Source organism: Stenella coeruleoalba (genome assembly GCF_951394435.1).
Source record: "Stenella coeruleoalba genome assembly, chromosome: 12".
Lineage (NCBI taxonomy): Eukaryota > Metazoa > Chordata > Mammalia > Artiodactyla > Delphinidae > Stenella > Stenella coeruleoalba.
This window is the reverse complement of record NC_137158.1, coordinates 53,643,772-53,665,727: the sequence shown is the minus strand read 5'-3', so window position 1 is coordinate 53,665,727 and position 21,956 is coordinate 53,643,772. Positions and strand designations below refer to the sequence as shown.

Sequence of the window (21,956 nt, the reverse complement as noted above, 5' to 3'; positions counted from 1 at the left end):
GTATTTATTATTGGATAAGGCTGTCATTTTAAAATTGCTGACTCTACAGAGACAAGACTCTGTAGTCATGAAGGCTTACGCTCTCTTCTTTTAATATTCCCCAGAGAGCCCTGAAGAATATTCAGTAGACTGTAACAACTCATTAAAGATCAATCTAACTGACTCTTAGTTCTGTAGAACATAAATATGCTCCAACTAAAGGTCCTCTTTTGTTCTTTGGAACTAGAGATATTTCCCTTCCTTCTTCCAAAGTTTCAAGGATATACAGTTAAAAGCACTGTCCCATAATCATAAAGTAGAAAGTTGACTGAAAAGGATTCAGAAGCCAACATAATTTAACAAAACCCAGTCTGGGAGCTTTTTCCAGAAAATTCCCTTTAATATGTTAGAAAGGTGAAAGAGATGGAAGCAGTCCCTACAGTAAACATTCTTGAAGACACTTCGGTAGGAATTTATTTTGTGCCCAATAGTCTTAAAGGTCATTATCTTAATGATGAAGGTGACGATAACAAAGGAAACCTAAGTTTCCTGACTCACAAGATTTGATTTCCTCTATTAGCTAAAAGCATGCATCACTGCAGATTTGTAATTCCTTCATCTCACTTCTCTGAATCCTGGAGCAGTAGCTACTAGTCCTACTAAAGAGTGTTCATGAGGCACAAAAAGATGGTTGATGAACTTTTCTCCCAGAGTAAGAAACTAGTCAGTGGTAGAAGAGTTAAGAACGGTATTCTAGTCCACCTCCTAAATACTTAGAGAAGTGTTTCTCTCTTTAAAATGTGCTCATTGTCAAGACAAAAGCAAAATTATTGTATAACTCTTGGTGTCCATTCTAATACTAAAGGTAACTCTCCCTCTCTGTACTTAAAATGATCTCAATTTGTAACTACCTGGATTGCCTCCAGAATCATCTATAATTTAATTTTATTTATCCCAGCTCACCTGGAAGAACTCAAAATGACATGGTGACTTTGGTTTGTGAGGTCAGAATCAATAGCCATTAAGAGAATGAGGAGATTTTTAAATCTAGGGGAAAAGCAAGTACTTAAAATATCCCTTGCGTCAGCCTCAAAATTCTAGGTTCTCAGACAAGGCGCACATGGTAGAATTTTATCATGATGCAGTACATAGCTTTAATGCCTGGAGAGATAGGAGTGAATACAAGAACTGATCATCAATCAAAATTAAGAGCTAAAGTTCAGCTTTCAGAGTATTTTGGACTTGTGTGGCACATTTAGAGAAGCACACAGATCCTGAAGAAAGACTGAGATAGATGAAAGCGGCAGATAAGAAAATTTAATGTAAGCCAAGTGTATGAGTTTCTCTAATCAAGTCATTGGCATCATGTAAATGCCAGACGCCACTTATATACAGCTTAGATACAGCAGATGTTGGCATTTCAGTATAGGTTGCCCTGAGAGTAACCTGCCCTTGAATGGAAGAGGAAGTTTACTGGCAGAGGAGAATGATTTTCTGTGAACAGTTATAACCCCAATAATAGAACTGTTTTCAACCAGAGGTTGCGTGGTGGGAAAGGAGGAAAGGTATAACGATACCTCAATTCCAATCTAAAAAAGAATATCAGCTGCAGTTTAAACTGTGGACGTGTGGGTTGTATACTTAGAACCTTCTCCTCCCTCTCTTCTCAAACCTCAAGGCTTTATGTGAAATGGAACAAATCACATCCCTTGTGGTTCTGCTCTGTTTGGTACAGCTGCTTGCTGCAGGTGGTGCCCTAAAAATATATTGTTTGTTTATTTCGCAATATAGCAGTCTGCAGAGTGGTACCTAAACAGGCAACAGCTCCCTGCTCCTTCTGTCAGTGAACCAAATGATGAAAGACTAAGACCTCTGCCAACCTAGCATGAAAGGGCCCAAATAAGAGGCGCAGGTAGCGCTTGAGGCTCAGCTCCTGATAAGTTCCATTTTCTTTGGATTCATGAAGCGAAGCTGACAAGCAGACTATCTGTCATCAGAGCCTCTGACCAGGTTTCAGCAAAGCAAAGCCAAGAAACAAACCGCCTTTGTTGGGAGAATCATTGTGCTTCCCTGGAGATTAACATCTGTAAGCATATGGGGTCTAAAGGGGGGAAAAAACTGTAATGGATCACAAAAGGAAAGTAAAATTGAAGATTAATCGCAGGTAAATGTTCATGTAGATTCATTTAAACAAAGCTTTCAATGATTTTTCATTCATAACTTAAATGATCAAATAACTGTCACAGCCACGCTGGCAGGGCACTCAGAGTTCATCCTGTTTATGGTTGTTGAACACAACACAATAACTTATATGTGAAAATGTTTTACCCACTATAGTTAAAATAATGATACACAAAATGATATTTTCATTGGTACTATTCTAGATGTTCCCCATTGAATGATCTTTAAAAAACACCCCCCCAAGTTTCAAGGTTTATATGAACTAATTTGTAAAGAGGGAACACTGATGATAATGAGTCATGCCCATCAAACTTTGGCAAGGCATTGTTTACTGTAAAAATCTTAACATCAGTGGGATTGTGATGAATAGATTTTACAATCTAATAGATGAATAAGTAAAATGTAACACTGGAAGGGATTTTCTAGAAAAAGCTTGAGAAAGATTGACTTACAGCAATCAAATATTTCTCTAAAATTCAGTGATATAGAAATGCACTGGATTATTAACGTGAATGGAGCCACATTTGCAGTTAACATTAACCAAAAGGGTCATGTGAGAAGGAACTCCCTCATTAAGTACAATACAATATAATATGATGAATTGTTAGGAGAAGAATAGAAGTGAGAAACATATGTGTATGAAAAGTTGTGGTCTTGACTCAAAGGGTTACTGCTTGAGAGGAATTTAACAATGAGTGGGAGTCGGGACAAATGTAGCCATGGAGCCACAAGGACTGGAATAAGCAAGAGAATAATGAAGACTGGGAATCACACACCCAGTTGTGTGGGTTGAGAACAGTAGAGTTTAAAATCCTATCTGTAGGACTGGTAAAAGCAAATGTACAGAAGGAATATTACAGATGGCTCTTTTTCTACTGCGTAAACAATATTTAGCTTAAGTGTGTTTGCCCATAGTTTTATTCCTTTTCACTCAAGTATAACACACTAAACAATAAATTATCCCTTGTATTATAGCTATCATTATAAATCATCTTTACATCCTTCTTTTGAGAATGCCTTGCTGTTATTTGAAAACACTAACGCATTCTACTGTTATTATTCTACCACTGTGTGTAGAAGTTCCTGTGAAGAGGAAGTTGCCATCAAAGACTTATTTCTTAAAAATTTCTTATCATAATAACTGATCATGAGTGGAAAGGCATCTTACAGGCAATGATACTATCTGTATATGACAAAGGAAGATGGTAACCTTTGTTCAAGTTCAACAGCTTGTCATGTTTTTCAAAAAAATACTTCATTTTACTATATATATTGATACTTTCTTTCTGAAATAATTTATGACTAAAATTAAATATAAGAAATGGGATTGCACATCATTCATTGTACAGTACTCTATGGAAGTAATTTAAATGTAATTTGTAGGACTGGCAAAACTTAAATCTAATATTATTCAAGAAAACCCAATTATTAGTGATTTGTTGCAGGCTATAATCCTTACTACCATCTTAAATATATTGGTATTTTTATTCCATGATGTTTCCAAGCATTCTCGTAGATCAAGTGATATTATGTTTTGGGGGTAAGCAAGTGCTTCAAACATTACATATAGAAGCAGATATTGCAATCTGATGATAATGGTTGATATGGGATAAAACTTGCCCCCATGTAGGCTGGTGTGTCGATACACTAAATAGTATCACACTGAATTTAAGAATCACAGTTCTATCCGGGGAGTAAGTAAACTTTAGTTCATTTTTGCACATCGCTATGAGTTAGCCTGACTAAATACTAGTGTTCTTCGGAGCAGTGGACAAAACTGAGCTAAGGAGAAAATAAATAATACCACTTTTATTGTTTTCAAGGCAATTTCTTAGACATTATCTCATTTAGTTCATAATTACAGAATAGTTTATTATGCAGCTGGGTGTAAGATTTAAGGATTGTTACTCCCAGACTGTGAATATTTTACCTGATGTTTCTGAATTTGCATGTAGAGAATACCAGTGAATATTAAAGGCAAAAAATGCTTAGGTTTAATTTGACTTTAGAGGCTGTTCAAGTTCTTGCATTCTGCTTGTTCCCAGACTCGCAGAACTGCTCACCAATTTACAAGGGCACCTTTCAGGAATAAAGCAAAATAAAATAAAGCGCATGACAACTGATTGTTCAGGGTTTATTTTTACCAAAACTTGATTGACATCTGTGGATAAGACATTAAGGTGTTATGCTCTGAAGGGATAGTGTTCAAATGAATTTGTTATCGTCTAGAGGAATTGAGAATAGATTAGAAATTTAAACATGTGCCCATTTCAGAAGTATCAGTTGGTCTTGGTATTTCTTACTATTCAGGGATAAATCCAGTTGGGGTTCTAAACTTAGCTTGTGGAACGTTGTTTATGTGCTTTGGAGCACTCAGTTGTACCAAGAACTGTCCTTTCCCGATTCTATTTACCACCTTCATTCTCTTAATTAAGCGACTTTGTCCATTGGAAAAATCCCCTGTTTACAATTGTGATTTGGTTTTTCTTACCATATATTTGTGACTATTTGTATAAACTATTCTGATGTTGCAGAAAGACAAATCACATTTATTTCCTTTATTGACAAGCAAGATTGTGTATCTGTGTACCCAAGAGAACTAGAGTTGGAGCACTGTGTATAATATTTGAAGCCAAGCAGCAAAGCTGTTGAACCATCCTGGGAGCTAGGAAAGAAGCCGAGTGCTTGTCATTCTGTCCATTTCCATCACAGACAACAGGGAGTTTTGTGCTAAGAAGAAAACTATTGTACAGTTTTGCACATTGGACTAGAATCAGCAGACTCAGTTTGTAGTCCTAGCTCTATACCAACTCACTCCTCAGTGTGGAGATATGGTAGGCACGGTATAAGTACAGATTCAGTATTTGACCACAGGTTAATTATGTGACTAACTAACTCGTCACATAACTATGTGCTTTACCCTGCAGTACTGGAAGGGAAATGACTCTTGAGGCCCAGAAAGGAGTTGGTGGAACAACCAGAGCTATGGTACCATCTTGGCATATAGAATCATCTTCTTGCCCAAACACCTTGTGTTTCTGAGCAATTCAGGACATTTGAGGAAACAGTAGTAAAAGAAAAGGGAAGGGACTAATATTTCTGGTGAAAATTTTGAAAAATATATCCACCTCGGCCCTACCTCAGGCCTAAGGACAAAAAAATTTCCAGAAGTATATTATGTTTATGGTAATCTTTTAAACAACTGGGTAAGTAATTCCTCGTCTCAGCTAGTGATAGCAACCACTGCCTTAGGGGAATGGGTAGGGGCCCCAAGGGGACAGGGGACATCCCTGTCAGCCCTCCCCGAGAATTAAATGCCTGCTCCCCACTCTGTGGCTCTCTATGGACTGTGGGAGGGAGGAAGGAAGAAAAAGAAAGGAAGAATAAAGGAATAAAGAAAGAAAGAACCACTGCTTTAGAATAATGGCTTCCAAACATTTCTCCTCCCACATACCCTGAAAGAAATTTTTAAAAATCCACTTGAAACTAGGTACATTTGAAATTCATATCTGATATTTTCATCATTAGTCTAAATGGCTAATGGCAAAATAATTTATTTTGGCATATTATAAATATTAATATATTTTAAAGATACATTATTTATTCTTATAAATATATCCAATGCGATTTGAATACCAGTATGATGTGAAGTTCACTTTCATGTAAAAACACACATACATACTCTTCTATAACAATCATAAATTTTATGTAGTTCCAGTTTCCACAGAATATTTTCCTAATGTGGTATGTTTATTTACTTGAAAGTTTTATATTGATCATTCTATCATATTTCTCTGTATAACTATATATAGTTATATATATATATATACACACACACACATATATAAATTTGTATGTGTTAAATTGAATATGTATAAATTTAAAATCGACCTTTCTTTCCCATGTCCATAAGGCATTAAGTGTTAAAAATGGGCTTTTTTTGACATTTAAATTTTTTTTCCGCTTTACTGAGGTATAACTGACAAATAAAATTGTAAGATACCGAAAGTGTACATTATGGTGAATTGATATACATATACATTATGAAAGGATTCACACTATCTAGTTAATTAACATATTCATCGCCTCACATATTTCTCTCTTTTGGGGGGCGGTGAGAACATAAAAATGTATTCTTATTGGAGCCATTACCGCAATTATTATTTTATACAATAGATCAAAACACCATAGTCTATTACAAATGTTGATCAAAATCATTACATAAAAAATAAAATTTCATTTGAAATGCATTTCTGATTAATACTAGAATGAGGCAGAGTTTAGCATGAATTCTATTCTAGTTGCTTTTGTTTTAGGTTTAAGCATTTCTGGATTTCTGGAAAGTATACAAAATTTCTGGAAAGTATACAAAAAACACCACCAAGATATAATAAACAGCCATTATGCTTGTAACTCTTTCTCATAAAGGCACCTAGATTAATCTGGTGTATATAAAATATGTGGGAAATATTACTTAATTTCAATATATTTTTATCAATTAAAAACATGTGCTTTGAGTGTATTTTTATCAAACTGTGGAGCTGCAGGTCTGGCTAATTTAGTTTATGCAAAATGGTGACTCCAATAACATAAATGGCTAAATCATTTTTCACTGTAAAACAAATCAACCAAATCAAACTTGCTTTTTGTCTTAAAAAAACTGTTAATTTTTCAACTCAAATAAATGTCATAGAGAATATCCACATTGCAACCTTTGCACTTCTGAATGCAGCAGTAGCTGGGTATCAGCTCACACCATTTCTCCCACTCATCCCTTTAAAATGGTACAAGTTCACAACTTAGATTTAATATTTACCACATTAATAGCAACGTCCTAGGCTACGTGAAAATCGTAACCCAAATCTTTGAAAATCAGACCTCTGTGGATAAGTGTTTCCAGATTATAGGAGAAAAAGTCAGCGTGAGCAGTAAGGCCCTTTACTCTCATATGCACGCACCACACACTTCAGCAACGTCTAGAGAAACACCATGTGCCATTCCCATCACAACCCCAAGTCAACTTGGATAGAGGCAGTCAAAATTTTTGCAAATTTCTTCACCAATGGTATTCCTAGGCAAGTCTTAGCAAGCCAAATGGCCAACATATTATAGATCATTAACTGGAAATAATTGGAAACATCTGTGACTCTATCCATCTGAAAGGCATATATTTTACTTTCAAAAGTTTTTGGTACCATGATGTGTTGAACAATGATTTCTATCATTTCCAGCACTCTACAGAGTACAGAGTTTTATGAATAGGGAATAGATATAACTGAAGCTTAAACTGGACAGTGAACCTAATTTTTGGCTATGAACAGGGCACCAGAAACTTTTCTAAAGTTTTCTTCCCTGCTAATTTGTACACAGTTTCTAAGCCACTTTTAATGGCTGTAGGAAAGAGTAAACTTATTTATATTTTTACCAACATCTTCCACTGGTCTCTTAAATTAATAGTCAACCTGCTATGAACTTATAAGTGTGTCAGAAGTAAAGGAAATAAAGAAAAACAAAGCCTGGCAATTTTGGTTGGAGAAGTTCATATAAAATTTAGAGATACTGGTCCTCTGGAGGTAGCTGGAGAAGAAAGGGATTAAGTATTTGCTTTTGTTTTCCAATGAATTATTTGGAATTTTAACATATGTTTCAAAATAAAAAGTTACTTCAGTTAGTACAATAAAAGTTTCCCTTAATGATTCATTTATTTACATTTCTTTGTAAAACATACTCCCTCTTCATTGTGTTGGTTATAGGAAGTAAGGTATAATGTGTGTGCATAACAAACATGAGGTATATATACCTCCCTTCCCCTTACCCATGGGAGACATAGCTAATTAATCACGGCATTCTTTGCTACTGAAGAGAAGTCTGAATTTTAGGGTTTCATGAATCTGTTATCTATCAGCTGATGCCGGCATGCAGATTTAAGCCTATTTCCTTTCCTTGGTACCAGAGAAAAACTTAGGTCAGCATGTCCACCCTCCCCACTTACTAGCTAAGAAATCTTGGGAAAGGCTTTTAATCTGTTCTGCTGCCCTCACAGGACTGTTACACAAGTGGAAAGATTAAATTCCCATAAACGCATTTTGTAAACTGTACAGTTGCAATCACACATTGTTTGAAGAAATAAGATTAATTGTTTTGTAATGTAAACAGCACCATCTCTTCAGTTAATCTCTTCCTGGGCTCTTTCCATACATATTTATTTTATCTATTTTGTAAGTGCAGTTTTTTTTAATTTTTGGTTTTATTAAAACTATCCACACCTGTATTCCCTTTGAATGTGATATCTGATCCTAACCAGAAGAAAATGCTGCTGGAGGAGAAAGCTCTAAATCTCACACCTGGCTCATCATTATGGCGCTCTGGCAGTCCTTTCTTCTCGGCTGGAGGCTGTGTGATTAATAACCCCTCTTCCCAATCATATGGATATAATACTCGTCTTCCTTTGGCTGGAGATGGGAGATATCTTATAAATGTGTGACGCACATGGGGGCTTCGTGATGCTAATTTCAAAATCAGCTAGGAGTTGATTGGCAGAAAACCGAACAATGGGGTGACAGGTGTGCTGGGGGTCAGGAATCTGTGAAAGAGAGGCTGAGTGAGGGTGGAGGAAAAGAGCTAGAGAGATTTGGAGTTAATCAAGAGCAGTAGCTGGGACAGCAGCCGTTTATGAAAGCAGATCTAAGCCAGATATCCTGGAAGAGAGGGCAGCTTCAAAGGCTGGTGAAAACAAAGAGAGGTGTGGGAGTTTAGCTGACTTCACAAAAAGCAGGATGGAACTAAGACGCCAAGATGATGCCATAAATGGCACAAACGTATTCTCTGTGTACCACATTCCCGAAGTGTGCCTGTCTGCCCCAGGTTTGTACCCTGAGGAACCACGCCCATTTCTGATTATGACAGCCTCAAGGTCAGAGACGCTCTCATTTGTTTCTCTAGATGCCAACAGGGGACATGCACTCAGGAAGTGTTCACCGGACTAGACGGAACTAAACATTGGATCGTCAGGAAGTTGATTTGGGTAACACGAAAAGGGGAGAAGCAGAGAATCGAGCCACAATTTCACCCCTTAAACATGCCAGCAGAAGTGATGAGGATGACTACAGGAACGTTTAGTTGGAAGGCTTCCAATAACTAGGCGGAGCACATTGTTCAAGATAAGCCCCATTTTGGTTTGCATTCTAAAATTCTAGTTAAGATGTGCTAAGTTTTCTGCATAGCAAATGCTTTCACCCCAAGGCCAACTAGATGATCACATGTCCAAAGACGGAAAGTGTGTTGAAACTTTTCCAAAAAACTGGCTTGGGTATCTGTTGCTGACTTACTCTCTCAGGTGATCCAGTCAGCATAGCAAAAGAACTACCCCGGAGAGAAGAACAGGTGGAAAGGGGAGAGGTACGGATGCCACATCCTGTGATGGCCTGCCCAAACGATTGCCCCACTCAACCGGGGGCAATGCAGACAGGAGAAGTGAGAGCCAGTAGCTTGATATATTGGTCACATCTGCTCTTAGGGACACTTCATCCATCTTCTTTGCACTCTAGCCACTTTGCCTTTACAGATGGTTTTTACTTATGTAAAAATATTTTTTCTTTGGGCAGTATGACAGACTCAACACATGCTTCCGTGTCCAAATGTATTTCTTTAGCAAATTATCTGCAAGCCAAAATTTTATGTGGGGTTTAATAAATCTGTGAATATAGTTTATATATACACACTTTAATTCAAATAACTCTCTTAAAATAGTCACATTTAACTATCCATGCACACAGACTATATGTTTACATCATCCCTGTTGCATAAGTAGAAGTTTTCCAAAAATTCTGGGTACAGTAGAAAGAGGGAGTTCCAAGGAAGGAATATTACCTCTAAAACTCCTCTCTAACACATATATGAAGGCATTTAATCTGTCGCCAAATACCAGAAATATTTTACTTTTCCCCTGTGAGAATGAATACTTCACCTAGATGAATTTTAAACAGTGAAATGACTACTTCCATCCCATCAAATCTATCTTTACTTAAAAATAATCAAAATGAACAGTTTTAGAGTTTCAAACTATTAGAGAAGGTTTTTTATTTTTGTTTTTTTAATTAAGAAGTGCTTCAGCTTGGACATATTCAAGGCAGGTCACTCAGTGCTTTAGCCAAGAACATAATTCAAATATTGTGGAAATAATTTATGCTACTCTTCAAATATTTACAGGTCTCGCGCCTTCCTGACCAATTTGTGATTGTGTAGGACTGTGTGTCTAGTTCTGGACGATGAACTATGAGCAATGATGAGCTTCTCCTCCCGAGGAGGAGCATTTTAGTGCCATTGTAGACACTCCAGATCTATCCTTGCTCTCTGGCACGGCAACCCGTGATGATTGAGATGGTGGCTGTGTCCCTAGCCTTGTTTCCTTAGTGACAGTGATTGGTAAAACTTCCTGCTGACCCATGAGAATAAACCTTTGTGGTTTTTAGTCACAGAGACTTGGGAAGTGTTTACTAGCACAACATGCAAAGCGCATTGTGATTATATATGTGTGTGTATGTATATGTTTATATACATGTATTCCTCTTTTTTTTTTTTTTTTTTTTTTGCGGTACGTGGACCGCTTACCACCGTGGCCTCTCCCGCTGCGGAGCACAGGCTCCGGACGCGCAGGCTCAGTGGCCACGCCTCACGGGCCCAGCCGCTCCGCGGCATGTGGGATCCTCTCGGAGCGGGGCACGAACCCGTGTCCCCTGCATCGGAGGTGGACTCTCAACCACTGCGCCACCAGGGAAGCCCTATTCCTCATTTTAAAATATCTAATAACTATATATTAGTTACATAACCTAATACACACACTCACATAGTTTCTTTTTAAATTGCAGAAGAATTTTACGTGAACCAATTGGTGCCATTCTACCCAGAATATTTTATGTCTTGTTATCTAAGAATTGTGAGTTAATATCATTCTGAAAGTAAAGAAAGAGGCCACAAGCAGATTCTACTTGTATTGTTAGTTGTTTATAATTGTTAGGACGGTGCACCTCAGTTGCAGATCTACATGGAGTCTAAGAAAATATACGTAGATCTGCACATACACAATCTGTAATAAATAAATGGAGACATGTATAATCAAGTTGAATGAATAACTTTATGAATCCCACAAATAACTTTACGAATCCCACAAAAGTGTGCATTTAGTTTTAGTGAAAGTTCTTCAAAAACAAAGGAGTTATTTATAACTCCAACTGCCTTCTTGTAGAGGGAGGGTTCTTCATTGACATAATACTATGAAAAATAGGGGCATGATAGTCTAGAAGTGGAATTTATAGAAAAGCTGAATTGTTTTGAAAAAAGGTGGGGGGGTGATAAAAAGAGATGGATGGTACCTAGGGGAAATCTAAGAAGAAGCTAGGGCAAAGGGAGAGGGGAGTTCCCAGAATTAGCAGCACAGCCAGAAAGAAGCACTTGGCCCACAGCACAGCCTGGTTTAACCTGACACATCCCTGTTAAAAGTGGCACTGATTAGGAAAAAGCACAGAGCCACATTTTACCCACGGGTTCCAACTGTGTGCACTGAGTTTGCACAGAAATAAAACAGTTCCGGAAGCACTAGAAGGAGTGGTTGGCTGTCGACACTTACTGCGAGGACAATCTGGAGGGAACTATGAGCCACTTCTATGTACTGGTACTCCAGAAAACACCCCGAGACCGTGATGTAGCGATGGTCTTCTGGGGCCCAGTCTGGGGCAGGTGTCACTGATGTCACCGTACATCCTGGTCCATTCTCCATCCACCAAGATCGGTGCATTGAAATATTAAAAGTCAGGATAAGGTCTGTTTCCTGCAAGAAGGCAATTTATAAGGATGAGAATTACTTTGTAAATGTTAGTTAGCTTATTCGGACTGAATTGCTTTTGAGTTTCCCATTTTGAAATGTAGGTTTCTTCCCCTCCCCTTGCTGTATTTTATAGGCAGAAAGGTAGCATCTAAAGTCAAACTATCAGTTCCACCTGAAAATTATGTCTATCGATTTCATTTGTGAAGGTTTGCCTGACTGCAGTGATACAAGTAAAAATACTTATTAGTAGAATTGTCAGACTGACATTGTTACACTGAAAAGTCTTAGCTTTTAGGACTTGTAAATATTACAAAGGGAGTGTTTTAAGCTATTTTTATCAAGTGCAGTTCATCTTCAGCCTGCTATTTTCCTCTCCCTCAGAATATTTACCTTTTGCACATTTTAAATGTTAAAACTGTACATCAGTTTGGCAAAATTTAACACAATAATGTGGTTAGTGGTTAAAATATGTGAGAACTTTACTTAATAAAACACATTATTTCTTGTCCCCCCACCACTTATTATTATTTTAGAAAATCAGGATCTTTTCAATCTTGCCAACTCCTAATATAAAATTGGTCACAATACTTCTTAGAAAGTATCATCAGCAAATTATTGCACGGTGAAAATAGTTAAGTCAACAACTCTTTAGATGAGGTTCAGCATGTTAGGTGATGTGCAGCTACAAATGGAATGATGGTAGTTTCCGCACTAGTGACCTTGAAATCACATACACAGATGTGGAGCTGTCAATAGCACAGGGACGAATGTTGTTTTCCAGGAAGAGAATGCATCAAACACATCCTAGTATTCAGCAAGTCTAACAGAGAGGATCAATGGTGGAAAAGGAATTATTTCAGTCTCAGTGATAGAACCTCAAGATAATAGATGCCAACTACTCTCATGCCAAAATGAGGTACCAGATTGACCAGACTGATCCTGCATAGGAAATATTAGGACATATTCACTTAAACTGAACATATGAAAGGGCTGAGCATAAGTGATCAGGGAATTTGGAGACTGGAAAGAGTATTCCTTCGGAGAGTGCTATGTTATGAGTCTCATCATCTCCATAAAGTGGTGGTAAGGGAGGGGGTAAGGTCTCTTCTCTTCAAGCCTATTGAGAAAGGCTTCAAAGTATCCCTTGGAACCTGGGAGATACAGCAAACTGGTTTCTGACTCAGTCAGAATAAATCTCAAAATAAAAGCCTGTGGCTGGAGCTACCTGCTAAGCGGCCAAAAATGTCTTTTTTATTGCATTAGTTGATTTTTGAATAGTGAACCAGTCTAGTATAAATCCCACTTGGTTGTGGTGTGTAATTATTTTTGTACATTGTTGAATTCATTTTGTTTGAAAACATTTTGTTAGGATACTTGCATCTATATATGTAAAAGGTAGTGTTCTTTTCCTGTATTTTCTTTGGTTTTGGCATTAGGTTAATGCTACCTCATAGAATCAGGAAGTTTTCCATCTGCTTCTGTCTTCTGGAAGAGATTGCAGAAAATTGGAATAATTTCTTTCTTAAATGCTTGGTGGAATTCACCAGTGAGCCCATCTGGGCTTGGTGCTTTTTGTTTTGAAAAGTTATTAATTGAGATATATATATATCAATTCATTCAATTTATTTAATAGATATAGGCCTATTCAAATTTCTTCTTGTGTGAGTTTTGGCAGATTGTGACTTTAAAGAAATGTGTCTATTTCACCTAGGTAATCAAATTTGTGGGCATGGAGTTCAGCTCTATACTGAAGTCTGTCTTCTCTACTACAGCAGCTAAAATAAAATTTATCTTGCCACTTATAACAAGTTTCCAGTGCAATATTTTTCTTAACAGCTCTCATGTCTTTCTCTTACCTCGTTTGCTCTCTTATTTCACAGAGTACATAATTCACGACTTTCTTAAGAATAGGTGAATGATTTTAAGTCTGAAGTGTTTTTACCCTACTTTTATATTAATTGACTGATATTTTGGATGGATATGTGCTTCTTGGTTGAAAATCTTCTCTCAGAACTGGGTGGCTGTTTCTCCATTATCTTCTAATTTCCATTATTACAGTTAAGAAATCTGATATCATTTTGTTCCCTGTAATTTTTTATGTAACCTGTTTTCTTTCTTTTGGTTTCTTGCATCTTTTTGTTTTAACCAGTGAAATATTTCAAAAACATCAAAAAGTATAGAGGATATTATAATAATACCATTATACCCACCACTCAGTTTCATTGAATCTTATGTTATATTTGCTTAAAGTCATTTTTTAAATAAAATTTTATACATGTAAATGATGCTTCCTCTGTAGTCTTCCTAAATATGATTTCCCCCTTCTCTCTCCACAGATAGTTACTATCATGATTTTGGTGTCATTATTCTCATGAAAGCTTTTTGTAGTTTTACTGAATATTTACATAATTATTAATAATACAAAATGCTGGTTTTTTAGGTTTTAAAATATATATATACTCTGTAACTTACTTTGGTTCCATGTTATATTTTTGAGGTTTATTGATGTAGAAAATCTTTTTAGCTTCAAGTTCTGAAATTCAGTAAAACAGTATCTTGATGAGTTTCTTTTTCACTTAGTTGTAGAGCATCTGGAGGGACTTTCCATCCAAGAGCGCTTTCCTTCCATTCTAGAAAACAACCTACATTATATCCTTAATTGTTCCCTCCCCTCTACTCTTTTGTGTTACTGCAAGAAGCTCCTATTAGTCAGACATTTGTCTTTCAGGATTGATCTGTTACATTCTTATTTTTTCTTTCGTATTGTTCATATCTTATATTTCTCTTTACTCTCTTGTAGATTTTCTTTACCAAGTCTTCCCAAGCTTATATTGAACTATGGCTTTAATTTTTAATATTTGGAACTTTTAAGAGCTAATTCTTCTCTAATTGTTGCTTTTGTATAGTTAATATATTTCAGTTGTTTCTTGGCTATAAATTTTCTTATTCTCTGAATACTTATTCTTTTAAAATTGTGTTTCCTACTTTGTTTTTGCTTTATCCAAGTTACTTATTTTTACTAAATAAGTAAACAGATAAGTAGATAATATTAACAGTAATTATCAAGGATCTACTATGTGCGATAGGCAATGTTCCTACCTTTGTGAGTGTTCATTTGGGGGTGAGGTAGATGGACAACAAATACATGAACGTATCAAAATGTCTGTGTAGTGATTAATATATGCAGAAATATAAGCTCAGGTAAAGAAATAGAATAACCAAGAATTGGATGATGGGGAGTGTAACACAATATTAAATATAATAGTAAGAAAAGATGTCTCATTATTTTGTATTTGCACGAGTTCTGAATGAAGTATAGGAGTAAAGAGAGCAGATATGGGGAAAAGCATTCCAAGCAGAGAGAATAGCCAGTGGGAACGCCTGAATATTTTCTATTATGTTTATTTTTGCCTCTGACTTTCTTGTTGGAGCTGTTCCTTAGAAGTCTTTCACAAAAGTTGTCCTTTCATACCAAAGAGAAACTAAAACTTGGTTGGCAGTTTGTCATGCATTAGTGGGCTGATCAGCTGGTATCCTTCACATATGATGACTGAGCAGGGCCTTCCAAATGCTAGGTCTGTAGGGATTGGTAGGACTTTGTTCTGGGTCTTCCACTTTACTTATGGGGTATACATCAGACCACAGCCTCCTTGGGCTAAACTGGGGAGGAGCTGATGCTCTTGCTACATAATATGCAGGCTTTTTTTTTTTCAGCACAGTATTTAATTTAATGCTCACGTATTCAGAAACTTAACTCATGCCTGCCTGTGCTTCAAGAGTCTTACCAGTCCAGAGGAGAAGCCTCGTTGCATAGACTAAAGGAGGTGCCTCAGGGCAGTCTAACTGCCCTTTGCACAGATTATTCAATTCATTCGCATTTTTAATCCTGTACCTCACATACACCTTCCACTTCTAAATCCTGACTTTTCCAAGGGTTTTATGGGTCAAATCTGTACATTGGAACCCACTGCATGATCATAAGTTTTAGGTTTTTCCATTTTGCTAAGTCATGTGCTAATCCTCTACTTTCTATCATCCAAAAACTGTTGACACTTCTTGTCCATTCTCTTTTTACTGTGTGTTATCATTTTTTTATTCTTTAATACCACGTGGTGGAGTTTCAGGATGAAATGTAAGTAAGTACATATATTCAACCAGTGATCATTAACTGGAAAGTTTCTGGCATTATCTTACATTCTTATTTAGTTTCTTGTGGACATTTAAACAAAAGGTCTCTGTGTAAGCCTAAAATAAGGCACACATAAGCATGTGTGCCTTATTTTAAGCACAAAATATAAATTCCTGCTTGTAAAATAGACAATCGAAAGGTCTCCTTAAGTCCCCTTAAGTGCAACAGAAATTCCTGAGCATGACCTGCTCGATGCATAATCAATAGATTATTTAATTCCCATATATTTTGTGATTTTGAGTTCAAAATTATAAGGACTTTTGAGACAAAGAATAAATCTTGATAGCACAAAATAAGGCATAAAACCACAGACCAAATCTTGTATATTATCAATGAATTCACACTGAAAAGGATACAAGATAGGCTCAGAATTGTAAGATTAAAAAACTTTTACATCTAAAAAGACTTTAATAATTATATGTCCAGAGTAGTATAGTGTAATTTGTATCAATATATTTATTCATCTCTCTTAGTAACTATTCAAAAAGTTCAGATTAAAGGACCCCATTATTGGTCATGTCATTTTTCAAAATAGCCGGGTCTGATATATTACATGAAAGCTGTTATTAGCATTAAAAAGTTGTTTCTGATGGGGTTGTATGTATTCAGGGCAACACAAGAAGCCTAACTGCTCAACAAATAATAAGCATTTGATAATTAAAAAAAGAGCATTGAAAAGTAAATGAGAAAGTGATACTAGTCATGTCTGAGAATTTCAACAAAAAGCTACAATTTACTTTCACAATTCATGGCATTTATTGCATAATCTATTCTAATAGTAAACAATCGATTCAATATTGCAAAGATTAGAAGGTGGAGGTAAGAGTGAGAAGCTTTCAGTTGCAGTTTAAAAAATCTGAAATATTTTCTTAAATTTCTGGAGTTTTCTATTAGTTCTTCTTTTGAAATAATAATATTAAAAATTGATACTCTCGCTTTTATAGATTGATTAGTTAGTATCTGAAAGTATAGAAACTATGCTTCTTAGTAAATGGCAATTAGGTTATAGTTATCAGGATAGTTACTAACAAATATTAATTATTCATATACCATATGCAAAATACTCTACCAGGCCGTGATGATGAGAAGAGATGTAAGATGCAATCTCTAACATTACAGGACTTATTGTCTCTTTTGGAGGGCAAGGTATAGAGATAAAATGTAACAATAAAAGGAAGCATTTGATAAGCACCTAATGAGAGGTGTGGACAATGTGTGTCTGGGAACTCGGAGGGTGTGATGCCTGTGGACTCTGGTGGGGCAGCATCTCAGAGATGGGAACTCTAGCTGGGGTTTAAAGTAAAAGCCAGGTTAGATAGATCCACAGCCTGGGGGGAAAAGACCATTTTAACTGGCGTGGACCAAATAATCAAAATTGTAGAGCTAAGAATACTTGTGTATTTAAGGACAAGTAAGTAGCCTTATTTTTATGAGATGAGAGTTTTTAAGAAGGAGTAGTGTGTAAAATCACTTCAGAAAAATAAGTTGAGGACAGACTGGGGAGTGACTTAAATGCCAAACCAAACATCCTGGCTTATTGAAAGATTTTTGATCAGGGACAGGACATTGGCGCTATCAAACATGAACAGAGATATATTACAGAAAACATAATCAAGGCTCCTGTAGGATTGGGGTGGACAGTGCAGGAAACATGTTGTGAGACCAGTACAGGTGCTGTGTTAAAAATAGTCACGATAGAGGTGATCACACAGATGCTATAAAATCCAAATGCTCCATCTTAATCACCCTAGACTATTCTGCTGAGTTCCCTAAGTGTCCAGGGAGGTGAGACCAGGATCACCTCAGAGTAATACTTTATATTATTTTAATACTCTCAGAGTAACAATGGGAACAAGTCAACATTACATTAAAATATACTTCTGGTGCTGATATTAGAGGAAGGCCAGGCAAGCACATTGAATGGTAAGAAGCAAACTTTAACAACAATAAAAATACGCTGGAAGGTCAAAATAGTTATATTAATAAAAGCATGTGTATTTAGACATTGGGACTAAGAAGTAGTTAGAGAACCCTGTGATTGAATGGCATCCTTAATTAGCTGAGGATGCAGGAGTTGGGATAGTGAGGAAGGCTATATTTGACACCAAGAATCACTTATTCTCAATGAACTCTTTTTTTTCTTTTTTTTTACAACCAAATATACACTGAGTTAAAGTTTATAAGATCATCAGAAAGCATTGTGTTATATCTCATTGCCAATATCTATATGTGGATACTAATTCATAGGAAATTCTGAAAAATTCTTTAGAATTTTCACAGCTTATTTCCAGCTGGTGAACTTAATATTCTAACGTTAAACATAGCTGTTTTCTTCTGTTAATACATGCTTAAATCTATGCAAACCTGCTCATACATATAAAAACCCTAATGCCAAATTTATCCTGGTAACACAAGAATTAGTGAAAGCAAATCATATCGTTCAAGATGCCAGGAAGAAGGAGCTAAGAAAATATGGTTTTGAAAAGATAAGCAAAATTACAAATGCACTTTATTTGACAAGTAGAATGAATGTTGCATATATAGGAATGCAGCGTAGAACATAAGGAAGTTCATATCTACCAACTCCAAAATCCAAAGTTGTAATTCATCCTACTATATGATAAACTTAAGAAAAGTAGATGGAACATCAGAAATATATTTGTGCCCCTACTTTCTTCTAGAATCCTTAACTATGGGTAACTTTGGTAAATGGCTGATTATGGTTCATAATTCAACATGACACCAGAGGTAGTGTTAACTCCAGTTCCTGGCTCCTGTCTTTAGTTATTCAAGGAAAAATCAAGAAAATATTTCTGTGAGCATGAAAAACATTACAACCATTCCTCTAAAATCAATGAGGAAAATCTGATATTTGGATTTATAAAATCTAGTTTTAAAAAGAAAACGTGTTTCCTCCCACTATGTGGAAAGATTCACTAAAGAGGTAGTACAAAATGTTTCAAGTTCATTGCTATTACATGTTTTCATTGTTTCTTGCCTGAAAACAGGTTTCTCATGTCTGTGTTGCAACAAAGGCCATTATTTCACTTTTCTAAATCTTATCCTAATTGCCTCCTTAGTCCAGATAAATGTTTTACGTTATTCTACAACTGGTCTGCATCCTGAGCATTGTTGCAAAAATTACATTTTAATGAAATCCTCCTCAATACTTCTTATTAACATCCTGCATTTATCTCTGTATTTAAATTAATATTTTGGGCTACCCATTCTAAGCTTTTCCTGATTAATTCCATTCCTTTTTTGAGATCATAATGTTATAACTGGTGTGTATGTGTGTGTGTGTATATATGTGTATATATATATATATATACATTTTATATATATATATATATATATATATAGAAATTATCTTGGTCCATTGTTTTCTTCTTGTGGGAAAGGGTTATGTTAAGCCCCAATATAGTCACTGTTCCTGCTTAGGAAATACATATTAACTCTAAGCTAGAGAAGAAAGTCTGCGTTGGAAATACAAAGAATTTTGTTTCAAGGTGATCCTTGTAATGTTCTGAAAGAGCTGTGTGGAAGGAAGGAAGAGGAGGGAGGGAGGGAGGGAAAGGAAAGGAAAAGAAAGAAAGAATTCAGAAAGGAAGCTGCCGTGCTGTTAAAGTTAATTGAACCTCCAGGCTCAAAAGTCTTGATTATTTTTTTACTTCCAAAGTTAGGACTCATCAACCATGAGTGGGATCTAAGTTTGGCAAAATGAGTCTTCTCTCCTCTCTTTCACACCCTTTCTAGCATATGCTAGAGGCAGAATTTTCTCAGCTGGTTACAATAATGCAAGATCAACTTCTCACTGACTTTATAGTTTTCGATGTACTGAAACCTCTTCAGGCAGCTTTTCCTGCTGTTTTCTCACTTTCTCATTTGTTCCCACCCTGCAGGTATCTTTTCCCATTTTGTGAGTGTTCCTTTCCCGTCTAAGAGCTTTGAAAAGAGATCTGCATTCCCTCTAGGGGCTTAGGGACACAAAGAACAGGTTAGCTATTTCAAGAGAAGATGTTACTGCCATTTTGGCACTCATCTGAAGGCCACCATTTCCTTTGTTTCTAAAGTACATTTATGTGGGTTTTTTTTTTTTTTTTTTTTTTTTTTTTTGCGGTACGCGGGCCTCTCACTGTTGTGGCCTCTCCCGTTGCGGAGCACAGGCTCCGGACCTGCAGGCTCAGCGGCTATGGCTCACGGGCCCAGCCGCTCTGCAGCATGTGGGATCTTCCCGGACCGGAGCACGAACCCATGTCCCCTGCATCAGCAGGCGGACTCTCAACCACTGCGCCACCAGGGAAGCCCCCACATTTATGTGGATTTTTAATTGGCATGGAGGCAGAGGTGCTGATGATACTGAAGGCTTGGTGACATTTCAGGAACACTGAAATGTTCTCCTCAATGGTTCCCCACCATTACTGCCAGTCATTATCCCACCTATGTGTGCAGCCCACCCCCCCCACCCCCCCCCACCCCCGTCCTGACGCTATCATTTTCCCAAAATTGGAAATGCTGACTTGGATAGTATCTTCACTTGCCTCCAAAGATTTTAACTTGTCAACAGAATTGAATTGGGAACCCAATCACATTTTGATCCATAGTTCAAAATGTCTCTTAGTTAAATTTATTACCAGAAATGCTAATAAAGTTTTATGTCCTTTCCTTTCTTCATTCATTCTCTGGGAGAGAATAATGCATGGGAATATGACCCAAAATGGTAGCAAGATGGAGATAAGCGAAGCATTAATGTCATTGATGCTGGACTTTAGAGAGCCATCTTTCAGTTATTGAGAAGGACCATAACTAGAGATGCAATGAAATACTAATTAACAGAAAATTTCTCTATAAGACCTCTTAAACCTTTTCATTTTGAAGATAAGTGTATTTCCTAGTCCATTATAAATTCTTCAACTTACTGTTAAGTTTGAGAAAATACATATACTGCAAAAAGAAAGGAAATAAAACTTTTGTATTTATTACCTAGACTATGCCTCAAGAACACTTAGAAGGAGAGATTATTATCCTTATTTAACAGAAGAAAAAATGAGGCTGAGAGTGCATATATAACTGCATCAAGTTATTTTTATTAAGGATGAAACTAGGTTTCAAACCTATTTTTTGTCTGAATGCACGCCTTCCAACTAAACCTTGTTGCCTCTTAAGGAAATTCTCTTGGCCACCTAATCAATCATTGCCAAAACACCATATTTGGTATTCTTTAGGAGGATGTTCTAGAAGAAAACCCAGTGGACTCATAATTCATACAATTTATTTTAAAAATTTCTAAATGCTGTTCAGAAACCTACACAGCACTATAAAAGACCTGGACGTGTCCTCTTTGGTGGTTTGCTAACGCTAATCCAAAATTCATTGTACCCTGAATTTACAGTAGAGGTATATTAGCCATGCATTTAGATGAAGGAGCTTTTAAAGATATTTTAGTTGTACTTTATTCTCATGAGAGATTTTTTTTTAAGTGGTAAGATATGTCTCTTGTCTTGTTTTATCCTGGCAAGTACATAGATCAATACTGTTTAGAATTTGTGGAGACAAATATAAATAAACCTCTAAGTCTAAATAAAACACCTTTAAGTATGTACCTATTTCCTTTGGATTGCTTCCAAAGAGCTCTTTGCAGCTTTTGTAATGCACAAGTCCTAGGGGCTACTGGTGGAAAAGTCACTGTCTAGAAGAAAACACTGAGAAATAGAAAAAGACTCCTCATTACTTTTACATAGAAAGAACACTTAGTTCCTCTGTCTCCTTTACAAAGAGGGGATA

At 36.4% G+C, this 21,956-nt stretch overlaps 1 protein-coding gene across 1 annotated transcript in view; it reads right to left on the bottom strand.

The window, feature by feature from the left end:
* The window catches only part of NKAIN2 (sodium/potassium transporting ATPase interacting 2), a 966,228-nt gene that overhangs the window by 133,484 nt on the left and 810,788 nt on the right, over positions 1-21,956 (bottom strand). The window contains exon 6 of the mRNA XM_079939169.1: positions 11,786-11,986. Coding sequence (XP_079795295.1) covers positions 11,786-11,986 — 201 coding nt within the window. The remainder of the gene's footprint in view (positions 1-11,785; positions 11,987-21,956) is intronic.